Source organism: Cololabis saira, chromosome 1 (assembly GCF_033807715.1).
Source record: "Cololabis saira isolate AMF1-May2022 chromosome 1, fColSai1.1, whole genome shotgun sequence".
NCBI lineage: Eukaryota > Metazoa > Chordata > Actinopteri > Beloniformes > Belonidae > Cololabis > Cololabis saira.
The window spans coordinates 25,124,590-25,143,270 of record NC_084587.1 but is presented as its reverse complement, the minus strand read 5'-3'; the positions used below and the strand labels follow the sequence as shown (position 1 = coordinate 25,143,270).

The 18,681-nt window shown below is 43.6% G+C and overlaps 1 protein-coding gene across 8 annotated transcripts in view; it reads right to left on the bottom strand.

Moving 5' to 3' along the window:
- Positions 1–260: 260 nt before the first annotated feature.
- The window catches only part of fat1a (FAT atypical cadherin 1a), an 86,069-nt gene continuing 67,648 nt past the window's right edge, over positions 261–18,681 (bottom strand). For 3 of the 8 annotated variants that reach the window (XM_061719005.1, XM_061719030.1, XM_061719014.1), the window contains 16 exons: positions 17,685–18,071; positions 16,161–16,375; positions 14,162–14,299; positions 13,876–14,019; positions 12,134–12,331; positions 10,959–11,555; positions 10,400–10,622; positions 10,181–10,312; positions 9,917–10,074; positions 8,262–8,730; positions 7,663–7,816; positions 7,144–7,254; positions 6,371–7,014; positions 5,424–5,561; positions 3,671–3,706; positions 261–2,650 (listed from right to left, as the gene is read on the bottom strand). In XM_061719005.1, coding sequence (XP_061574989.1) covers positions 1,983–2,650; positions 3,671–3,706; positions 5,424–5,561; positions 6,371–7,014; positions 7,144–7,254; positions 7,663–7,816; positions 8,262–8,730; positions 9,917–10,074; positions 10,181–10,312; positions 10,400–10,622; positions 10,959–11,555; positions 12,134–12,331; positions 13,876–14,019; positions 14,162–14,299; positions 16,161–16,375; positions 17,685–18,071 — 4,412 coding nt within the window. In that variant the 3' untranslated portion in view covers positions 261–1,982. Of the gene's footprint in view, positions 2,651–3,669; positions 3,707–4,107; positions 4,168–5,065; positions 5,129–5,423; positions 5,562–6,370; positions 7,015–7,143; positions 7,255–7,662; positions 7,817–8,261; positions 8,731–9,916; positions 10,075–10,180; positions 10,313–10,399; positions 10,623–10,958; positions 11,556–12,133; positions 12,332–13,875; positions 14,020–14,161; positions 14,300–16,160; positions 16,376–17,684; positions 18,072–18,681 lie in introns of those variants that run through there. The other 5 variants (XM_061719021.1, XM_061719038.1, XR_009782489.1 and 2 more) reach the window with 4 other exon arrangements.

The following is an 18,681-nucleotide window of genomic DNA, read 5'->3' as shown; positions in this document are numbered from 1 at the left end:
CCAGGTTACCAGTTTAACTGCAGGTCTGGAGCGACCGGGTTCTTCTTATTTTATCATGTGACTCGGGGACGGTTTGATACAAGCAGCCGCAGGGAGACGTCCTGCTGGGGGAGAATGTTCAGCACAGTTTCAGCTGGGGTGGGAGGATAAAACTAGGTAAATAATTACCAATAGCTACCCCAGCATTTTAATATCAGTTCCCTTTACTACTTCATTCATTAAAAAGCACCATGGAAATAACTGCACTCAGACATTAATAGTATTTTTTAGGAATAATTTATTGCCAGTAGGAAAGCGTGAGCTTGTGGCAGTATTCAATAAAAACCTCAACAAGACCATAACGTTGCTCAGACACACACAGACACCTGAAGAAGTCATGTGTCCATGGATAACTTTGCACTATAAATATATTGGGTCCCATTATCTTGGTGAAAAAATAAAGAGGTTTCGAAGTCAAAATGTACAAACAAACAAATTAAAAAAAAGAAAATTACACAAGAATATGCAGTCGTTCATTGAAGACCCTTTTTGAAATGAGCAAGAGACAATAAACTTTACGAGTACACTGTGTTCAGAAAAGCCACGCTCTTCTCTTTTCTTTTCATGTTTATTTTTTTAGTGAATGTAAGCACAGTAAGGCTGATGTCACACCATTTAACTCTTTTTTTTTGTTGAAAATAAAAGCATAGAATATCTACAAAACCTAGTAAACTTTGAAATCAAAACTGTACATTTAAATTTACATTGAAAATGAGGACTTGTATAAAACACATTTTGCTTGGTTTTGTTTATAGAAACAAAGATATGTTCTTCTTTTTATCATGATTTTTTTTCTTGTACAGTGAAATGTTGGACCTTTTAAAAATCCTCTTCCTGTGTGAGATGAAGGGTATTTAAAGGGGACATATTATGCTCATTTCAAGCTGTCTGTTCATGCCAAGACAAGAGTAGCTTTGCTTTGCACGATTCATTCCCTCAGTTCATCCACTGCTTCAGAGAAGCCTTTAGATCCTGTCCGCCTCCCTAGCAGTCAACTTTCCTCTGATTAGCCGGCTTGGTGCACATCTTTAAACACGAGCACAGCCTACTTTCCTGCCAGTGTGAAAGGCCAGAGAACAAATTGTAAACATACACAGCAATAATGTATAAGCTTTGAGTGGAACTGGAACCTTATGCATCAGTTTTTAGGCGTCTCAATTTGACATAGAATTCAATTCAACCTTATTTAACCAGGACACTGACCTTTAAAAATCTCTTTTATAAAAGCTTACTGACTGAGATGGAAAAAAAAAATATCAGTTTGAGAGTGGGCAACAATGGATTTACACGTTCAACTGCAGCCTGTAAACAAGTTGTTAAAAATAAAACATGCCAGTTACCATTTCCATCTTTTATCTTTAAAGACCAACAATATCTCAGCCACAAACATGTTACTCTGCTGTCATCAAATAATTGCATAGTATGCTCCTATATTTGAATGCTGCAGTACTTAAAATGCTAGCTATAGTACTCAAAGAGGTTTCGTGGGAGCATGTACATACATTTACCAAAAAGACTAATTAGACTGTACTGGCACAGGCGACCATATGAGGAAATTTATGACAGCTGACATCAGCTGGACACTAACATAGGAAAACAATGGTTAGAAAAGTCTGATGCCTGATATTTTGGCCCAAACGGTATTTTTTTTGGTTAGTTTTTTTGTTATTTTTTGTATTTAGGCACCACTTTATATTGACTTCTGACACAAAAGCATAATATTTCCCCTTTAAGGTGATGGTACCGCCAACTCAAAGGGCGCTGATTTAAGCAGATGTAAAGAGACTCCAGAATCACTCCCGAACTCAGATCAACCCCTCTGCATGAACTGAAGTGTGTCGTACCCTTCTGTGTGTGCGTGTTTGGTGTTGGTGGTGTGTCAAGGGCTACCGTCGGGTGTAGCTGTGGGTTCAGGCACTTTTTTGGGGAGGGGGGGTCCAGTGTCAGACTTCAGTGTGCTGTTGGGAGTCCAGCGCCGGGATGGCCAACTGATCAAAGTTGCCTTCATCACCGCTCTCGTAGTCGCTTATCATCGCCTCCGACTCCTCGCAGCACGCCGACATGTCTGAGCACGAGGCTGTGGATGTGTACAGAGACATGGACATGTTGTCCAGAGCTGAAGCGTCAAAGTCCCGACTACAACCTAAAGGGTAGCCCCCTCTGTAACCGCCGGTGCCCATGGTGGATGCAGGGGTGACGGTAGCAGAGGTGGCACCCTGGCCCTCGGTTTCACCCCCTTCACTGGGGTAGGAGTGATGCGGCAGATACTGGTTAAGGCTGTAGAGCTGGGGCAAGGCCGGGCGCTGGCGCATCACGCCGGGGCTGCCTGAACCGGGCGGATCCAAGTCTCTGCCGATGGGTCGCAGAGTGTCACATCGGTCGCTGTACTCTGGCAGAGGTGGTGGTGGCAGGTCGTCGTTAGCAGGAAAGTCTTCTGGCGGCGGAGGGAAATCACTCTCAATGTCAAAGCCGCCAGGATAATAGTCGGTGTCGATGGCGTTCGGGTCGTTGTACAGAGGGGCGGGCGATTCCACAACCTCGTAATGTGGAAACTCCTGGATTCCAGGAAGTTGAACACTTGGCATCCAATCAGAGGTGTCCCAGTGATATCCTGTTTATTACCAAGAGACCAAATAAAAGACACGTATATTAGTAGTCTGCAGTAAACTTTCATGCGTCACATCCAGCTCATCACAGTCACCTGGTTCCGTCGTGTTAAGGTTATAAACCCACATCATGCAAAGGGGACACTGGTCAAAGTCACACCAACACAAAACGCAACGACACTTTGTTTACAACGTTTTTAGACATCAAACACCAGTCACAAACTTATAAAACAAAATTAAGAAAAAAAACACACATTAAGAAATGCTATGTCCATTTTTTCTGCTTTCCTCTTTTTAGAATATACCAGAGATTTGTCTGAAATATTTTTTGAGAATTTTCTCACAAAATTCGATTTTTTTCCAATTAAAAACAAAAAAATTACCTCAGGCATAAATTTATTCAATGCATCCAGGTATGTGTTTGTACAATAAGATCGAAAAATTGAAAAGTTTAGCTTTTCAAAAGAATGTGTTCAATCTAACACACCTACAATATTATTATTATTATTTTTTTTAATGCATTTGGCTGTCTAACTGCCCCATTTTTTGGGGCCTCTAAGCCACACCTGGCTCTCACAACACCTGTCATACGAGTCGTAACCCAAGTTTGGCCCGATTCATGAACTTTTGGCTCACATTGCACTTGCCAGCGCCTTAACTGAGCCATACGTGTGAAAAGCATCCCAGATCGGGTTAAGGTTAAAACATTTAAAAATTATAATTGGGAACGCAGAAACACAATAACACGAACACTGACCGACGCTTTTGATCGCACAATGTAATGTCACAGCATCAAAATCATGCAAAGGGATAGTTTGAAATGTTTTGGGGGAGAGGAATAATCTCACAAAGACAGACAACACCTCGTAGGAGCAGTGCAGTGAAAAAAGCTCTGTGTCACACCAGCTTCACCTTACAGCCGAGGTTTAGCACACATTCGTTTAGCTTCAGGATTAGTGTTAGCGGCAGGAATCTGAGGGACAACGGGGAACACCAGCAGAAAAACAAAGATGAAAAAAAGTCACCTCTTGGGTTCTTGAGATCATGAGCCAAAACAGACTCTTTATGTGAGGCAACAAGGACGAGAAAGAGAAAGAAGAAATCACATTAAAATCTAAGTGGAATGAACAACCGACATGAATGAAATGACGACAATGAAACACTGAAGGGTACATTGTGACTGACAGGTTACGTAATGCTTAACAGCTTTGCCATTTTCTTAAACAGACTTCAGGAATTGTGTAGTCAAAAGTTAGACCAAACAAATGTGGATACTTGAAGGCAACAGTTTGCTTAATTTGTTAATTCTTTTTTAATTCTGAAGTTGGACATCCTTTGAATTTAAAAGTATTTAAATGTTAGGAGTTGGATGAGGTTTGTCAACATGCTGTAAGATAATGGCAGCTTTACAACCCACACATGAAAGGACAACACTACAAGCAGATGGAAGCCAGAAGAGTACCTTCTCCTTCCACCGTGTCAACAACGGGGTTGACAAGGTGGATTACTGTCACTATGGAGGCTTGTGAGGTAGAGGCAAGGAAGGGAGGGGGGTCGGGTGAAAGAGACCTTGCGTTAGTACAAATGCCCTTATCACTTATGAAAACATTTAAAAAACACACAAACATGGAATGCGGTAGGAGTGATGGCAACATACGTGACACCTCCCACAAATATTGCAGTCCTTGCACTTTTTAGTCTTTTCTGCATCAACAGTTTCAGAGGGGGTTTTATGGGTGGGGGTGTGACAATGTCAGAGAGTTACACACTGGTGTGTCGTGTGTGATGAGCAGGGGGGGGTATTTGGTTTTAATTGTGTAAGATAACACAACAACATCAACATACTGAGAAGCTACAGGGTGCCACTGACAGTACAGATGGAAGAACCGGTGAAATTCCCCAGGGACATGAACACTTGTTTGACATCTATTTTATGTCTGATTCACATCTTTTTTTTTTTTTTTTTTCTGTTTTAATTTGATGGTGTCAATGGAGGTTTTGATGACTTGTGAACAGGAAAATCCTAACCGTGACATCCCAGTGATGACTGCGGGTGATGAAATGGGAAATAGTAAAACAGGAGAACAGAAACAAAATACCATTGTGAAATGTCCCTCGATGTTTGCTTTAAACATTCGGCTGTTGCTACGTTGTGAAAAAGGACAACAAAAGATGGACAAAAATGGAGAAAAACATATAAAAAGGAGGAAATAGTATGCATTTAAATGAAAAATGTCAAAAAATAGGGTGAGTGATTTTAAAACAGGATATAACTGTTGTTCAAGGAAGTCATCAAAGTCATTTTGAGACACAATTGCAATAAACTTTGGAGTGAAAGAATTGTAATAAATAATCCCAGGAGAATTACACCGTACTACTGTGACTGCCTCCTTCTGTACCAGCAGTGACTGAGAACTTACAGGCTGGACCCCCTATTTAAAACCTTGTTCTGGATCTGTGGATTGATTTTATCCATATGGGAGCTGAAGCCCCGCAGCAAAAAGAAAGAGAGAAGAGACGTGACCCCACAGCCGCTACTGGGCCATCCAATACTGAACATGCACAGTGAAAAGTGTTAGAACGTAAATCAGTTCTACAACACAAAAGCAACTGCTGAACAATCCTGCAAGCTGATCACACAAAAATGACAAAAAAACAAAAATATAAACTGAAAGTGCTTAAATGTTAAATATAGAAAAACTAGCTTTTTTCAAACTATGCTGTCAGGTTTGTTTTCCTCAAATGCAGAACAGAGAAGGCTTCAACATGGCAGCGTACCGTTGTCGTCACAGGACTCTGACTGGAAGGAGCTGAGGGACTGGACCTCAGACATGCTGCCTCTGGTGTTGTAGGGCTGACAGGCGCTGTCCTCCACCGCCTTCTTGGTCAGACACGAGTCCAAGTCCACCACTTTAGCTGCGAGAGACAGCAGGACGGGACTTTAGTAATTAGTACACAGCCTTCCTACTGTCATGTGGAAATCAAGAGGCCCTACAATACTGATGCTGATCAGATTTTAAATACACAACCTTCCTTTGGCAGTTCTTGTTAGGAGTTGAAAATTAACAGAAATCTACTGCTCTAGTCATTTCCATGGAAACTGATATGGTAAAAATATGTGTGGTATTGTGTAAGACAGTTGTAGTCATATCATCATCATATCATAGTGATGTGACATAAAAGTGTGAGTCTGCAGTGTTTTATTTAACCAACAATCTAATTCTCTCTGCTATTTTTGTCTTTCTGATCAGCTTGGTAAAACTAACAATGCAAAATTTTATTTTTCGAATATATGCAGGAAGTCATGCAATAGAAAAACTGATTTTGGACTATAAACTTGCCTGGTGTAACATTTAAAGGTTAAAAAAGAAAATCTTTGGCATAAACTACCTAAAAGTGCACTAAGTATTATCTTCAGTTTCCTTTTCATTTATTCTAAATAAGCTTCCATTTTTCTGACATTTTTGAAGAACACAATTACAACTGTGCTGCAATTACTGATGGAGACGGTTTAGATATTTCCTGATCTGCTCCTGTGAATGTTTATATGGACTTTATTTAAGCAGCCTAGTATCTCCATCAGGGAACTCAATGACACCAAACGTGCCAACTTTAAAGCCAATTCATGGTAGAGCGTGCTCATTAAATGCAATCATAGTCAGCTGAATCCAACCGGTACCTTTGATCAGGGAACTAAAGCTGCTGCCACTTAGAAACAAACTTACCGTCATAATCATAGTCCCAGTTTGGCTTCTGGATGGAGTCGCTGTCTGACACAGAGTTGGAGGGAGGGGGAGGAGGGAGATTGGGTGCTACGCTGCAGACGGCCACTGTTTTGCGATGTCCATGCACAGAATCTGGGTTGAAGGTTGTGAATTCGGGATGCTCTGGGATGGCTGAGCCTTCGAATGAGTTTCTGTCCAAGTTGTTCCGCGAGTCGCTTGGAATGCTGGGAGTGTAGGAGATGGGACGCACTGGCACCTGGGGAGGGACGTCCGAGTAGATGTTCTTGTTGAGTTTGGCATCAAAGTAAGGTCTCTGGAGGAAGGAGGGGGGCATGTTTGAAGATCCTGGAAGCTTGCCATTGTTGTCTGTCTTTGACTTCCTGCGACAGGCCTTCTTCCGGATGATGATGAAGAGGAGGACAAGTATGAAGATGCTGGACACAAAGACCACGATGCCAATCACCTCCTCCAAGCCGATGTTCCAGGACGTGGAAACAAATTCGTTTCGGACCTCAGCCCGGATCTCACACATCTGCCCGTTGAAACCCAGTGAGCAGTTACAGTTAAAGGAGCCGTAAGTGTTCTGGCACTGGCCCCCGTTGCTGCAGGGGTTCTTCATGCACTCGTCCACGTCAGTCAGGCACCTGCGCAACAAATTTCTATTCAGTGAGCTGTATGTGCTGCAGGAGGAGGAATGGCTGGATATAACTGCAGATGCAAACTGTCAAACTTATCTAGCTGAAGAAAATTAAATAACTTTAAAACCGGGATACCTGTCTCCTTGGAAGCCTGCTTCACACTCACACACTGGACCATCCAGACTGTCGATGCACTTTCCGTTGTTTTTGCAGGGGTTGTCTCTGCAGTACGGTCCTAACTGGCACCTGCAAGCACAAGGTTACTCAACCAAACTGTATGAGATGCAAAATGATTCAGTTTCCACAACATCGTGTCAGTGTTAGTGTTGTCAACAAGGGGCAACCCCGGAATTCAGACTTGCAGTTCTCCACGTGACCACTAGGCTCCAAAAATGTTAAAATGTCCAACTTTACAGCAGAAATGCTTTTAGCCTCCAGAGCTAGATTTCCCATCCATGACGTACTTTATCAGTTTCAATTCATTCTATCAATTAAATGTCTACAAATTTCACAAGCCTGGTACATTCATTGAAACCACAGAAACGGCTAATAAGCAGGTTGTATTTTCACTGTTGTCTATGTTGTGACTCACACAATATAACCGTCCCCTGCAGGGCACCGATGTTCTTTTTATGAACGTGAAAGAAAGCATACCTCTGTCCTGAGTACTGCCCTCTGCACTGGCAGTAGAAGTCATCTGCACGAGGCACACAGGTACCGCCATACAGGCAAGGGTTGGAGGCACAAGGACTTATGGGAATCTCACAGTGTGTGCCCATGAAAGAAGCAGGACACTTGCAGAAGTAGCCTGGGAAATTCACAGAGAAAAGAGCTAATGAGGGAAAGAAAAAGCACTGTGCAGGTAGCGAGGGGACATTTTCTAATCATAACTCCACTGGTGAAATGACTTCTTCTTCCCCTTTTTAATTAGGCTTGTAGTTGGGAAACACTGCACAGGTATTTTACAAAAACCCTCTGGTGATGGTAGGTAACAATTCCTGTGCAGGTCTTTAATGAAAAACAAATGCAGATGAAATGAGTTTGTGTTCACAGCGGACGGTGCTGACTGCAAATTTCTGCAGCACTGGGACACTTGAAAAAAAAAAAAAACAAGCTGTCATGTCAAATTATAATAAAAGTATACAGAAAAGTCCAACTACATGCTTGACTAGAGTAGCTGGACTTTTGTCCACTTTTCAGTTTCGAAAGTATAACTTCTGAAAGGAACTTGAAACATGAGGTCAGTGAGTTACCTCCATTAGGCAGCGAGGTGCAGCTCCCTCCATTGGTGCAGGGGTTGCTGGAGCAGCTCTCAGCAGGTGCCAGTGCGCAGCCTGGAGTCACGTCCACAATGTCCTCCAGAACTGCATGGGCCCGCTGAGCCCTGGTGTTGAGAGGCAGCTCCAGGTTGTTCAGCGTGATCGCCTCGATGCAGCCGCGGAGCCCGTTTATGACGGGGAGGCTGCGTCCAAGGCGGGCGGAGGCGTGCTGGCGTACGTGTCCGCCAAAGTAAATGCTGTTGTCAAGGTTGAGGGTGCGCAGAGTGCCCGGGGCCGTGCCAGAGGCAGCGTGCACCCGGTCCAGCACCAGTTTGGCATAGTTTCCGTCCACCTCCAGGGTAACGGAGTGCCACTCCCCGTCATTAACTTGAGTGCTGTGGACCGACACCAGGCCGGGGCCGCTCCCACAGTCGAACTTGTACTGCAGACGGCCGTTCACTATCTGTGTCGGAGACAGAAAATACAGAGTTACAACAAATGAACTAAATATACAGCATGTGTCACAATAGGCCATTCATCTCATCTGCTGTTCTTTGTTCCTTCATCAGGATAACACTTCTCCTTATTCAAACTCAGGATGATTAAATCATTGTCATGAATCTGGCTCTGACACAGGGTGCGTTCACTAATTGGTATTTAATCAACTAATACTTTTAATAAAGCAATAACACAACTAGAATAACTGAGCAGCATCAGTTTTAAGGGGAAGACAACAATACAGTACATACAATACAATACAACTTGCGGTCAAAGCCTCTAAAATGCCCACACTGTAGATACGAAAAGCCTTATATGGCAGCCTGATAATCAAAAACCATCTCTTATCCAACCCGGGTCTTTGTCTGGCATGCAGACGGTTACACCAGACAGACTCACAAAGGAATGTGTGGAAAACTGCTATTCGTTTCCCTCCCAGAACTAAAATAGCTTGTGTGCTTGTTTTTCAACTCGCCACAGCATTCCCAGAGTCCCCTGTGTGAAATGAGCTTTAAAATGACTTTTTGAACCCTTCATTTCATTCACAGGCATGGCTGGTTGATCTTAAAAGAGAGAAAGGCTGGTTATATGTTGATTAAAGGCTGGATTATGGTTCTGCAACAAATCAACGCCGAGCCTACACCGCAGGTTGCACCGCGTCGCGCACCCCACGCTGCACCCCACGCCGCACGCCACGCCGTGCCTGTCGCGCACCTCCCATAAATTGTAACTACGCGTCAAGACCGAGAGGGCTGTGATTGGTTTGCTTGGTAGCAATGCATTTCCGGTTTCCAGTTCGTGAAGCAGTCGTGAACTTTCAGCGCTCTTTTCTTCGTGTATGTGTGATTTATTTTGTTTTGGTTTTTTGCACAATAGTTGTCCTTATCTCTTTGATTCACTGTGACCGGAAAAGTGAGATAAACCATTCAGGAAAAGATCGCAGCGCCCCCCCCACCGCGGCGAAATGGAGTGACGGAGAAGTCCGGAGGTTTCACGACGGCGTCACGGCAACGGCGTGTGCTCTGCGTTGGTGTAGCGCAGAACCATAATCCAGCCTTAAGCCTTTCTGATATGGAGATGTTGGGAAGTAATAAACGAAAAATTTCAGGTAGTTATTAAGTTACGGGATGGAAAAATAGGTTTACACAAACCTCAAGGATGCTGTAGTCTGTCCCTTTTGCATACATGACCGTGGCATGGTTGGAGAAGGTCCTGAGCCTCAGTGAAAGTTTCATCAGCTCCTTGTTGTCATTGTCCATCAGATGGTACTTCACATAACCGCTTCCACTGAACGTCAGCGAGTGGCCATCTGACAAGGAGACACAGGTATAAACTACGAGCCAGTACACAACAATACTTTCATCATCAATACACGATGCCAAGTTAGAGAAAGACCTTGGACAGAAGAGTCTTACCAGAGCATTTGCCCTTCTTCCCTTCAGGACACACACAGCTGTACACGGTTTCTCTGGGATTTGCGATGCACTCCATACCCTCCGGACAGGGGTTGTTGTCGCACAGGTCATTAAACGCAGGACATCTGCCACCTAAATATCCAAATACCTTATTTGAGAATGGCAGCTCCAAAAGATCAAACTTAAGAAGTATGTGCATCTGAAGCGTAATCGGCGTACCGTCACATTGGCAGGTCGCCTTCCTCTGGTGTCGCGGGGTGACAAAGCTGACGCGGGCCGTGCTGTAAGTGGTCATGGCTGTTTTATCCAGACTGATGACCTCATCGCAGAAGTGCAGCGGGCAGTCCAGACCTGCGCAGAGCTTCTGCACCACCCGCACGATGCGGACCCCAGTCATCTCCTCGATCACGGCTGCAGAGGAGTTCAGTTTCCGGAAGACGACCTAAGAAAAATCGTAGAGCAAATGACTCAATCCAAGTGTTTAGTGGCTATTATCAGATCGATTAGCTGTTAAACTATGAATCACCAACAGTTTGGATGTGTATTTTCTTAATCTCTGTGGTGTTGTTAATGAAAGAATAATCAAATGATGAATCAAGTCATTTTTTGCATGCAAAGTCTTGTTTCACAAAATGTTTTATACTAATTTTAACTGGAAAAATTCACAATGCAAAAAATAATTGACTTCAACTGTAGGAAAATACCGAGCCCAAATTCAAATTACGCTAACAACGTCATCTCTCTGTCCGGTATTGTTGATTGATTAAGCTGATATTACCTCCTGAGACTGGTACGGGCTGCCAGATCTCTCCAGGGTCAGCAGGACATCCAGATCTCCTTGCTCTGATGGTTGCAAGCTCACCAACTGAACCTCACTCCTCCTAACTCCAGCGATGTTTCTCAGCGCTCGCTGAAAGTTGCGCCAGTAGTCTCCGATGAACTCCTCAGGGGCGATGTTTGCAAAGCGCACCGCAACGGAGTTATCCAGGGCCTGACGAGCTGCTTGACGAATGTGCACAGTGACGTCAGCGGGTGTTGTGAAGCGTCCGTCCGTCACCGTCACATTGAGCGGGTAGTGACCCACGTCCAGCGGCTGCACGGCGATGACTTTGCCGTCAGAGGCGGAGACTGAAAACAAGGCACCGCTCTCATCCGTGGATGGCGAAGCTGAAGGGGCGAGGCTATAGGTGAGAGTGTCGTAGATGTCTTGGTCGGTGGCGTGGATCTTGCCCAGGACACCTCCGGGGTATTCATCACCGGCTATGGATACAAAAATGTCGAGTGGAAGCACGGCTGGAGGGTAGATGCTTTCCTCAATTATACGGACACTGATGAAGGCGGTGGAGAAGAGCTGGGGCTTCCCGCTGTCCGACACCTGAATGTGAGAGAGCAGGACATATTTTTCTAACAGCAGAGGGCAATCACTGCTCACATCCCAACAATTACTGCACATCTACCAGATAAAACATTTGCAAGATCAAACATTTGAACACACTTCCATATGAAGAGGCACTGGTTCAACAAAGAAGGACCCAAATTTGAGTGTGCATCTTGTGTACAAAACCACATAACACTTAACATTTCATATCCCATCTGCCTACGTGTTTTTTTTCTCAGTTCTTTCTTCTGAGGTGGCACACAATTGAGCCAAATCAAAGCAAATGTCTGTTTTCCAAGCTTCTCCTGTGAGATCCACTGTGAAGCACCTGTTTCGCTGTGCGCCTTCTCCAATTCAATCTCTTATATGAAGCTGCTTGCAAGACTACTACGCCATACTTTGAACACTGAAGGAAGGTTTAAAAGATGATATTGGCTGGCAGGGGAACAGACTGAGCACGCCGGAAGGGTATGGAAAGGGAAAAGACGGGAGGCAAACAGAGCAGGTTGCCACTGCTTGACAGTTAAATCAATGCATCCCTTAGATTCTTGTCTCTTCTCGGTTCTGTGACTCACCTGTGCTTCAAGTAGGTAGTGTTCTTTAGTCTTCCTGTTCAGCGCGCCCACAGTCACAAGAGCTCCCTGCTGATTGATGCGGAAAGCATCGCCCTCATTCCCATCCACAATGGTAAAGGTGAAAGGTGGGCCGTTGTGAGATGCGTCTCGGTCGCTTACGGCAAGCTGAAGAACACTCGTGCCTTGTGGCCGATTTTCCTGCGGGATAAAAGAAAAGCGTGTTGTGGTGAGAAGAGAAGATTCTTTACTTCTGCTTCACATCCTTCTAGAAGTTAAAATATGCACTGATAGAACAATTCTAAGCTGATAAATAACCCCTAAATTGGTCGCGAGGAACATTTCTTTAAAAAACAATTGTACCTGAATATATGGTTTGCAGTGGGTAAATTAAATGACTATTGTCATTTAAGGACAGAGTCTTGGGATGTTTTTATGTTTATGGAACTGCACAAAACTTTCATTCATGGTTCCCAGGTGATGATGCTAATGACTGTTGTAAATGTAATTAAATCATCAAGTCATAATAAATCTGAATTTCCTTGAACCTTCTGTACTGCGTCATAAAAAGATAAAATTCCTTTTGGAGTACTCCATCAATATCCATTTATGATGTCTTGACGCCAACGAGGCCAACCGAGTTAGCAGAAACAGCAGACAGCAGACGACAAACAAAGTCCCTCTTCTCTCCGCAGGCTTCCATTCATCCACCTCCTAGGCACAAGTCTGCTACTTACATCCTCGAGCACAATGACTGATCTTGATTACCTCCGACGGTGTGTGCACTACACGCATGATCTGTGTTCTTTTTCCCGCTCTCATTTGGTTGGTTTTTATGCTTTACATTGATAACAGCTTCATGTGAATAAAATAAAGTTGAACAGGAAGTGTTTCATCTTGACCTGCTTTAGAAGTCTGTCTTGTTGACTAACCATATAATTTATTAACAAAAAAAAAAGGATGGGCATTGATTCACACTTCAAAAACAAAAGTGCTGTTTTGGTACCATAAACTTGCATTTTATTAAGTTATAAGCAGCAGATGGTGGGGGGTCTTCTGCGGTTGCACGGTGATGTCTGTCCAAAGATATCTTGGAAAAACATATTTTCCTTGAAAATATGTTTGACGAGTGTAAGGCCTTAAGACCCTGGATACACATCAGCTCGTGCTACAGCTCACTCACAAGTTCTAGTTTCAAAAGATCAACATGGCAAAGGCTGGTGGGAAATATAACTGTGGATCTTTTTTTTTTTCCACATTTCTTCCTCCTGTCCCTTACACAATATCTCATACATTAATCTTTCTGTTATCTCAACAAACAGGAAGGAATCATCTCTTCGGCATTTAGAAGTTATTTTTTCTTCTTCAAAGCGTGACTTCAGGTGAGTCTCCTTTTTATTCTTCCCATCCTCCTTCCTTTCACTCAGTTCCTTTTTCAGCATCTTGCACATTCCACCCTCGACCTCCCTCGTTACAGTCCTCTCCTTCCAACCCTGATCTGCATTTCTACACTTAAGATGCAGCTTCTGTCTTTCACTCCCCTCACCCCCTCTTCCTTCCCTCTTCTTACCTCTGTTCTTGCTCCATCCTCCTACATACCTCTTGATATTCCGGTTGCACAGCCTCCCATTGTAACTGTTAATCCTTCTCTCCCTCCCCATCACAATCCCTCCTCCACCCCTTACACTCCATCCTCCTCACTGCTTTTTAATCAGCTATCTACACTGGCCCCTCCTCCCCCTCACCTGGATGATGAGACTGTAGTTGGCCTGGGAGAAAAGGGGTGGGTTATCGTTGACATCTGAGATGTCAACGTTGATCTTGGCACTGCTGGAGAGAGGAGGCACCCCGTTGTCTGAGGCGACCACCATCAGAGTGTATCCAGATGTCTGAAAGAAAGAGAAAGCTTGTTGGTAAAGAGATCACTGAACGAGCTTCTCCGTTAGATCCGTCATGAGTCTGCTTGGTTCTTGCACAGATCAGTAGATTATGCTGTGTACAGTCAGCGTCGCTGTCTGGCGTTTCTCTTACTCTCTCTCTGTCCAGCTGGCGGGCGACTTTAAGCTCCCCTCGTAGCGGGTCGATGGTGAAGGGGCTGCCCTGGTTACCGTCCACAATGGAGTACTGGATATGATTGTAAGAGGGCCCATCAAAATCCTCAGCTATCACCTAAAATTAAAAACACACAACACAATCAATCAGCGATCAATGAGAAAGGATTGCTTCGAAATTTAATTATACTTTTAGCTTAAAAACGCATTTTCTAAATCAGCCTCTAGACAGTTAGTGGGAGGCCAAATTAACGACTCTCGGATTTCACCGGGGAGACTTTTTATTTGTTATTTAGGCAACATTTGTGTTTGTGCCATCCATCACAGTACTTTGAATCGTTTTCGAGGTAGCACTCACAATTCATCAATATTTTAATCAGTCTTTGATTCTTATGTTTCTGTTGTTGAAAAAGCACACCTGCATGTTTTCAATGGTGTTAATCTTTCAAGTACAATGAAGAATAATGCTTTCTGAACCTTATTTTATTGCTGCTTATACTGCATTTGGTTGCATTAAAATAACCAATTATACACCTAATTTACAGGAAAGCTATATTTTTTAATTCATGGGGGTGAAATCTCTTCCAACCATCTTCATTTCTGACAATGTTTGAAGCTAGTTCTGCTAGTGGAGCTCTGATTCAGCTCCACTCGATCCCTTCACTAGCCGGTGTTTGGCTAACTGACTACAGTCTGCAGAACTGGCGCTGGCTAGTCGGGCTGCAACAAGCAACTATTCTGAAAATCGATTAGCCATCGACTATTGAAATGATTAGTCGACTAATAGGATTTTAAATCTCATAATTATTAAATGGCTCTTACTTAGCTCTCAGAGGTTGTTTAAATGATGTGCCAACTAAAATTAAAAAACAAGAAAGATGGACACTTCATTCAAAAATACATCTTTTAATGGACTGGTTGCTCTGGTTGCTGCCAGAGCCGGTGGTCAATGAGCTACAGGCCAAGCTCCAACTGTCTTTGAACGGGGCCGTCCCCGAACCCTACCGGCACAACTCAGAGCAGGTTGCAGCAGTCTGTTCGTATAATTAACAGCACAAAAGGCCATATTATCTTTAAAATAAGAATGATTATGCTATGCTGTGTCTTTATTCGCAGCTCACATGCCAAGTTCACCAAAAATGGCAGCTAGCTGTTTAATGGCCTCTATATTTTAGAAAAACTTTACACAAACAATTCAGTAAGTCCAATAAAAATAAAAAGCTGACTTTAAATTAATCTCTGAGGAATTAAAAAAGGCATTTTTTAACATATTATCAACAACTGATCAACTTGAAAATATGTATTTTTTCCTTGTAGCCTAACTCTTCTAAGATCCACCCTCCTTCAAACACACCCATACACCCACACACTGCGCATGGTTTTAAAAACTACTGTAAAACCACTATTGAAAGGGTTCCCCAGGGAGAGCAGCAGACAGAGAAGATTCATACGTACAAGACAATGGCAAGTATTCATTATCACTCTCATTTTCAGGTGCATTTGATATAAAATCTATAAGGAGAGTTCTTTCGTAAGAGGAGGAAAGAAGAGGTGGACAGAATCAGAAGAAGAAGAGACTTTAAACATATCTCATTTTCCCTGAGAAGACCTAATGAGTCAGATGCGTTTTAATTACAGTGTTTGAGCATGTGTGTCAGATATTGCACAGGAACAAGGGTGCAGTGGGCCTGAAGAGCATTGGGCCCAATTTAACTCCTCCACCAGATGGTGGTTTGCCACAGGTGCAGGTATGTGATAGTGTATTCAGTGAATAATGGGCAGAGAGCAGACATGCTGCAAGGGAGGAAACCAACAACTGAGTGAAAAGGTGGCTGAACGGACAGATTTCACTGGAGGGAGAAATAAAACGTGTCTGACCCTGCATGTGGCTTTGGAGTAATTATAAGTTATATCCCCGAACCAAACATCTGATGTATCCAATACAAACATTTCCCCACGGAGAACACGTGCATCCTCACCACCAAGACAGCCTTTCCAAGCTCGATGTCCTCGCTGATAACGACCGTGTACACGTCCTGGTTGAAGATGGGTTTGTTGTCGTTGACATCAGTCACGTTGATGTTTACGGTTGCCATGTCGCTGAGTGGGGGGGAACCGCCGTCTTTAGCCTCGATGGTAACGTAGTATTCATGGGAGACCTCGTAGTCCAACGGCTCAATCACAAAGACGTCACCTGAGAAAGAACATAATATGAGGTTTTTGTAAATTCAGCGCAAATTAAGTTGTATAGTGTGACAGCCAGCTACAATAACCTAAGTATGTTATTCACGGACTATTCTATCCACCCCGGGTCTCTTACCGGATGGTCATTAATGTAAACTTTTGTTTACGGTTATAACTGAAGCAGTTTTGAGTCAGAACAGAATATTTATTTGGAGCAAAATAGATAATTATGTTAGCCAAAGGGCAAATGGCGACGCCAGAATAAATGGCGATTTTAAACCTCTGACAAGATCTCAAAATGTCATTACAGATAAGTGATAGCGTGAACAGGGTTCCTGCAGAGAGATGCTTTTTGCATTGGTGGACAGCACTTGTCGTGACATCAGTAGCAACTTGTACAGTCTTGTGACAGTTTAGCAGCGAACAAAAGGGCATTCGTATGCAAAAGGTTCTTTCTGATGCATTTTTGATACACATATATATCTCCAAACTGCATCGATACACACATAGTTTTGCTGCTCCATCTAGTAACAGACGTAGGGTTAATTTCACTCTGGAATATTTCTTTAATGGTTCCCTGTGGCTTGTACTCCTACATGTAAACATTGTCATTCCAAGCTTTAATGGCAAATAAAAAGACAGCCTTAATGTAACTTAAATCAAAAGAATATAGTCTATGATGATAATTATAGACATACAGCAAGCACGTCTAACGAGATTAAGCTGCTTTTTGGTGCTGATGCCAAGTAGCCATTTGAGGAACTGCAGCTTTATGTTGGCTTCATGTTTCAGCCCTGAAGCTGGCATTATTTCTGTGCTTGCAGCAGGAAAACAAAACCACATCCCTTTTTTCCCCCCTTTTCTTCCTTTTGGTGTTTCATTACACTGATTCAGCAAGCCAATTACAGCCCAGCCCGAAACAGATTCCCTGCTAAGTCCCAGACAGCTAAGCATTGTTTCTAGTGAGTTCCAAAATAATTTCATTTGTTTACGAGGCTGTGCAAAAGTCTCTGGTCCCCCAGTGTTGTTGTTTCATCAGTTTTAATGACCATATTTATCTTTCAGTCTGTTTCTGAAAATGCAAACATAAAATACAAAAATGGATCAGTTGGCCGATTATCAAATCTGCATCGGGTGACCACCACCTCCCAACTGGCCCACACTTGGCATCCATGGCAGGGATTTTTCTAGGCCCCTGATAAATTCCCAAACACCCGCGACTGGTAATGGAGACACACGCTAATGCTGGAGGCCCCCAAAAACTACCAGGGGCACTCAACTAGAGTAAGGAAGAATCAGAAAGTCCCAGACATGCATACCTGTGCGTGGATCAACGCTGAACATGCCGTGCTCATTCCCACTGATGATGCTGTAGGAGATTTCTCCATTGGCATCCGAGTCGCGGCTGGCTGCTTGCACTCTGAGCACCTGAGTGCCCACGGCCACCTCCTCAGACACGGTTGCTGCGTATTCACGATGCTCAAACACCGGTGGGTTGTCGTTGATGTCCAGGACGGAGACCACCACCTCGCAGGTGGAGGAGAGGCGTGGAGAGCCCTGGTCGGTGGCGCGGGCCTTCAGCTCATACACTGACTGCACCTCGCGGTCCAGTGGACGCTCCAGACTTATTACACCGGTGTGCTCGTCAACTAAGAAAAATCCATCAGCAGAGTTGATCAGCGAGTAGAGGATCTCGCTGTTAAGACCTGTAATGACATACAAAGGACAATTCAGGGTTTGTTCTTTTCTATTTTTGCAGCATGGATGGTTTTATTGCACTTGGGCAATCATTACTGCTATTGTTGACATAGCAGCTTTAAGTTTCAAATGTGCTGGAGCAAGTTAACACTTTTGGACAATTTATCACTTGTGTTCACATGTGTGTCCTACTCTGTGAAGTAGAAAAGGTCAGTGACTCACTCATCTCAGATGTGTTCATCTGTATCTTTCTGATGGCAGCCACATCTTCTGTACTGACTGGAACTAGCACTCAACTGTATAAATAATACTTCTGCTATCACTTCAGGAGCTCTTCTTACTGTCCAGCTTTGACAGTGTCAAGATGCTCCCTCATGATGCTCCCTCACACATAAAAAAAAAGAAGTGCTTGTTCTTCAGACTCACTTTTTCATTCCTCCAAGACTGGGGTTCAATTACAACAGCAGTTTGGGTATGTGGCTCCCCTGCTGCCTCAGCAGACAAGCCGGTGAGACTGTTATTGTCAATGATAAAACTGATGACTCCGTCACAGAAGTCTCCTTATTTAGTACAGGATTTAAAAATGAGGCATATTGAATGGAGTCCTGGTGTGAATTT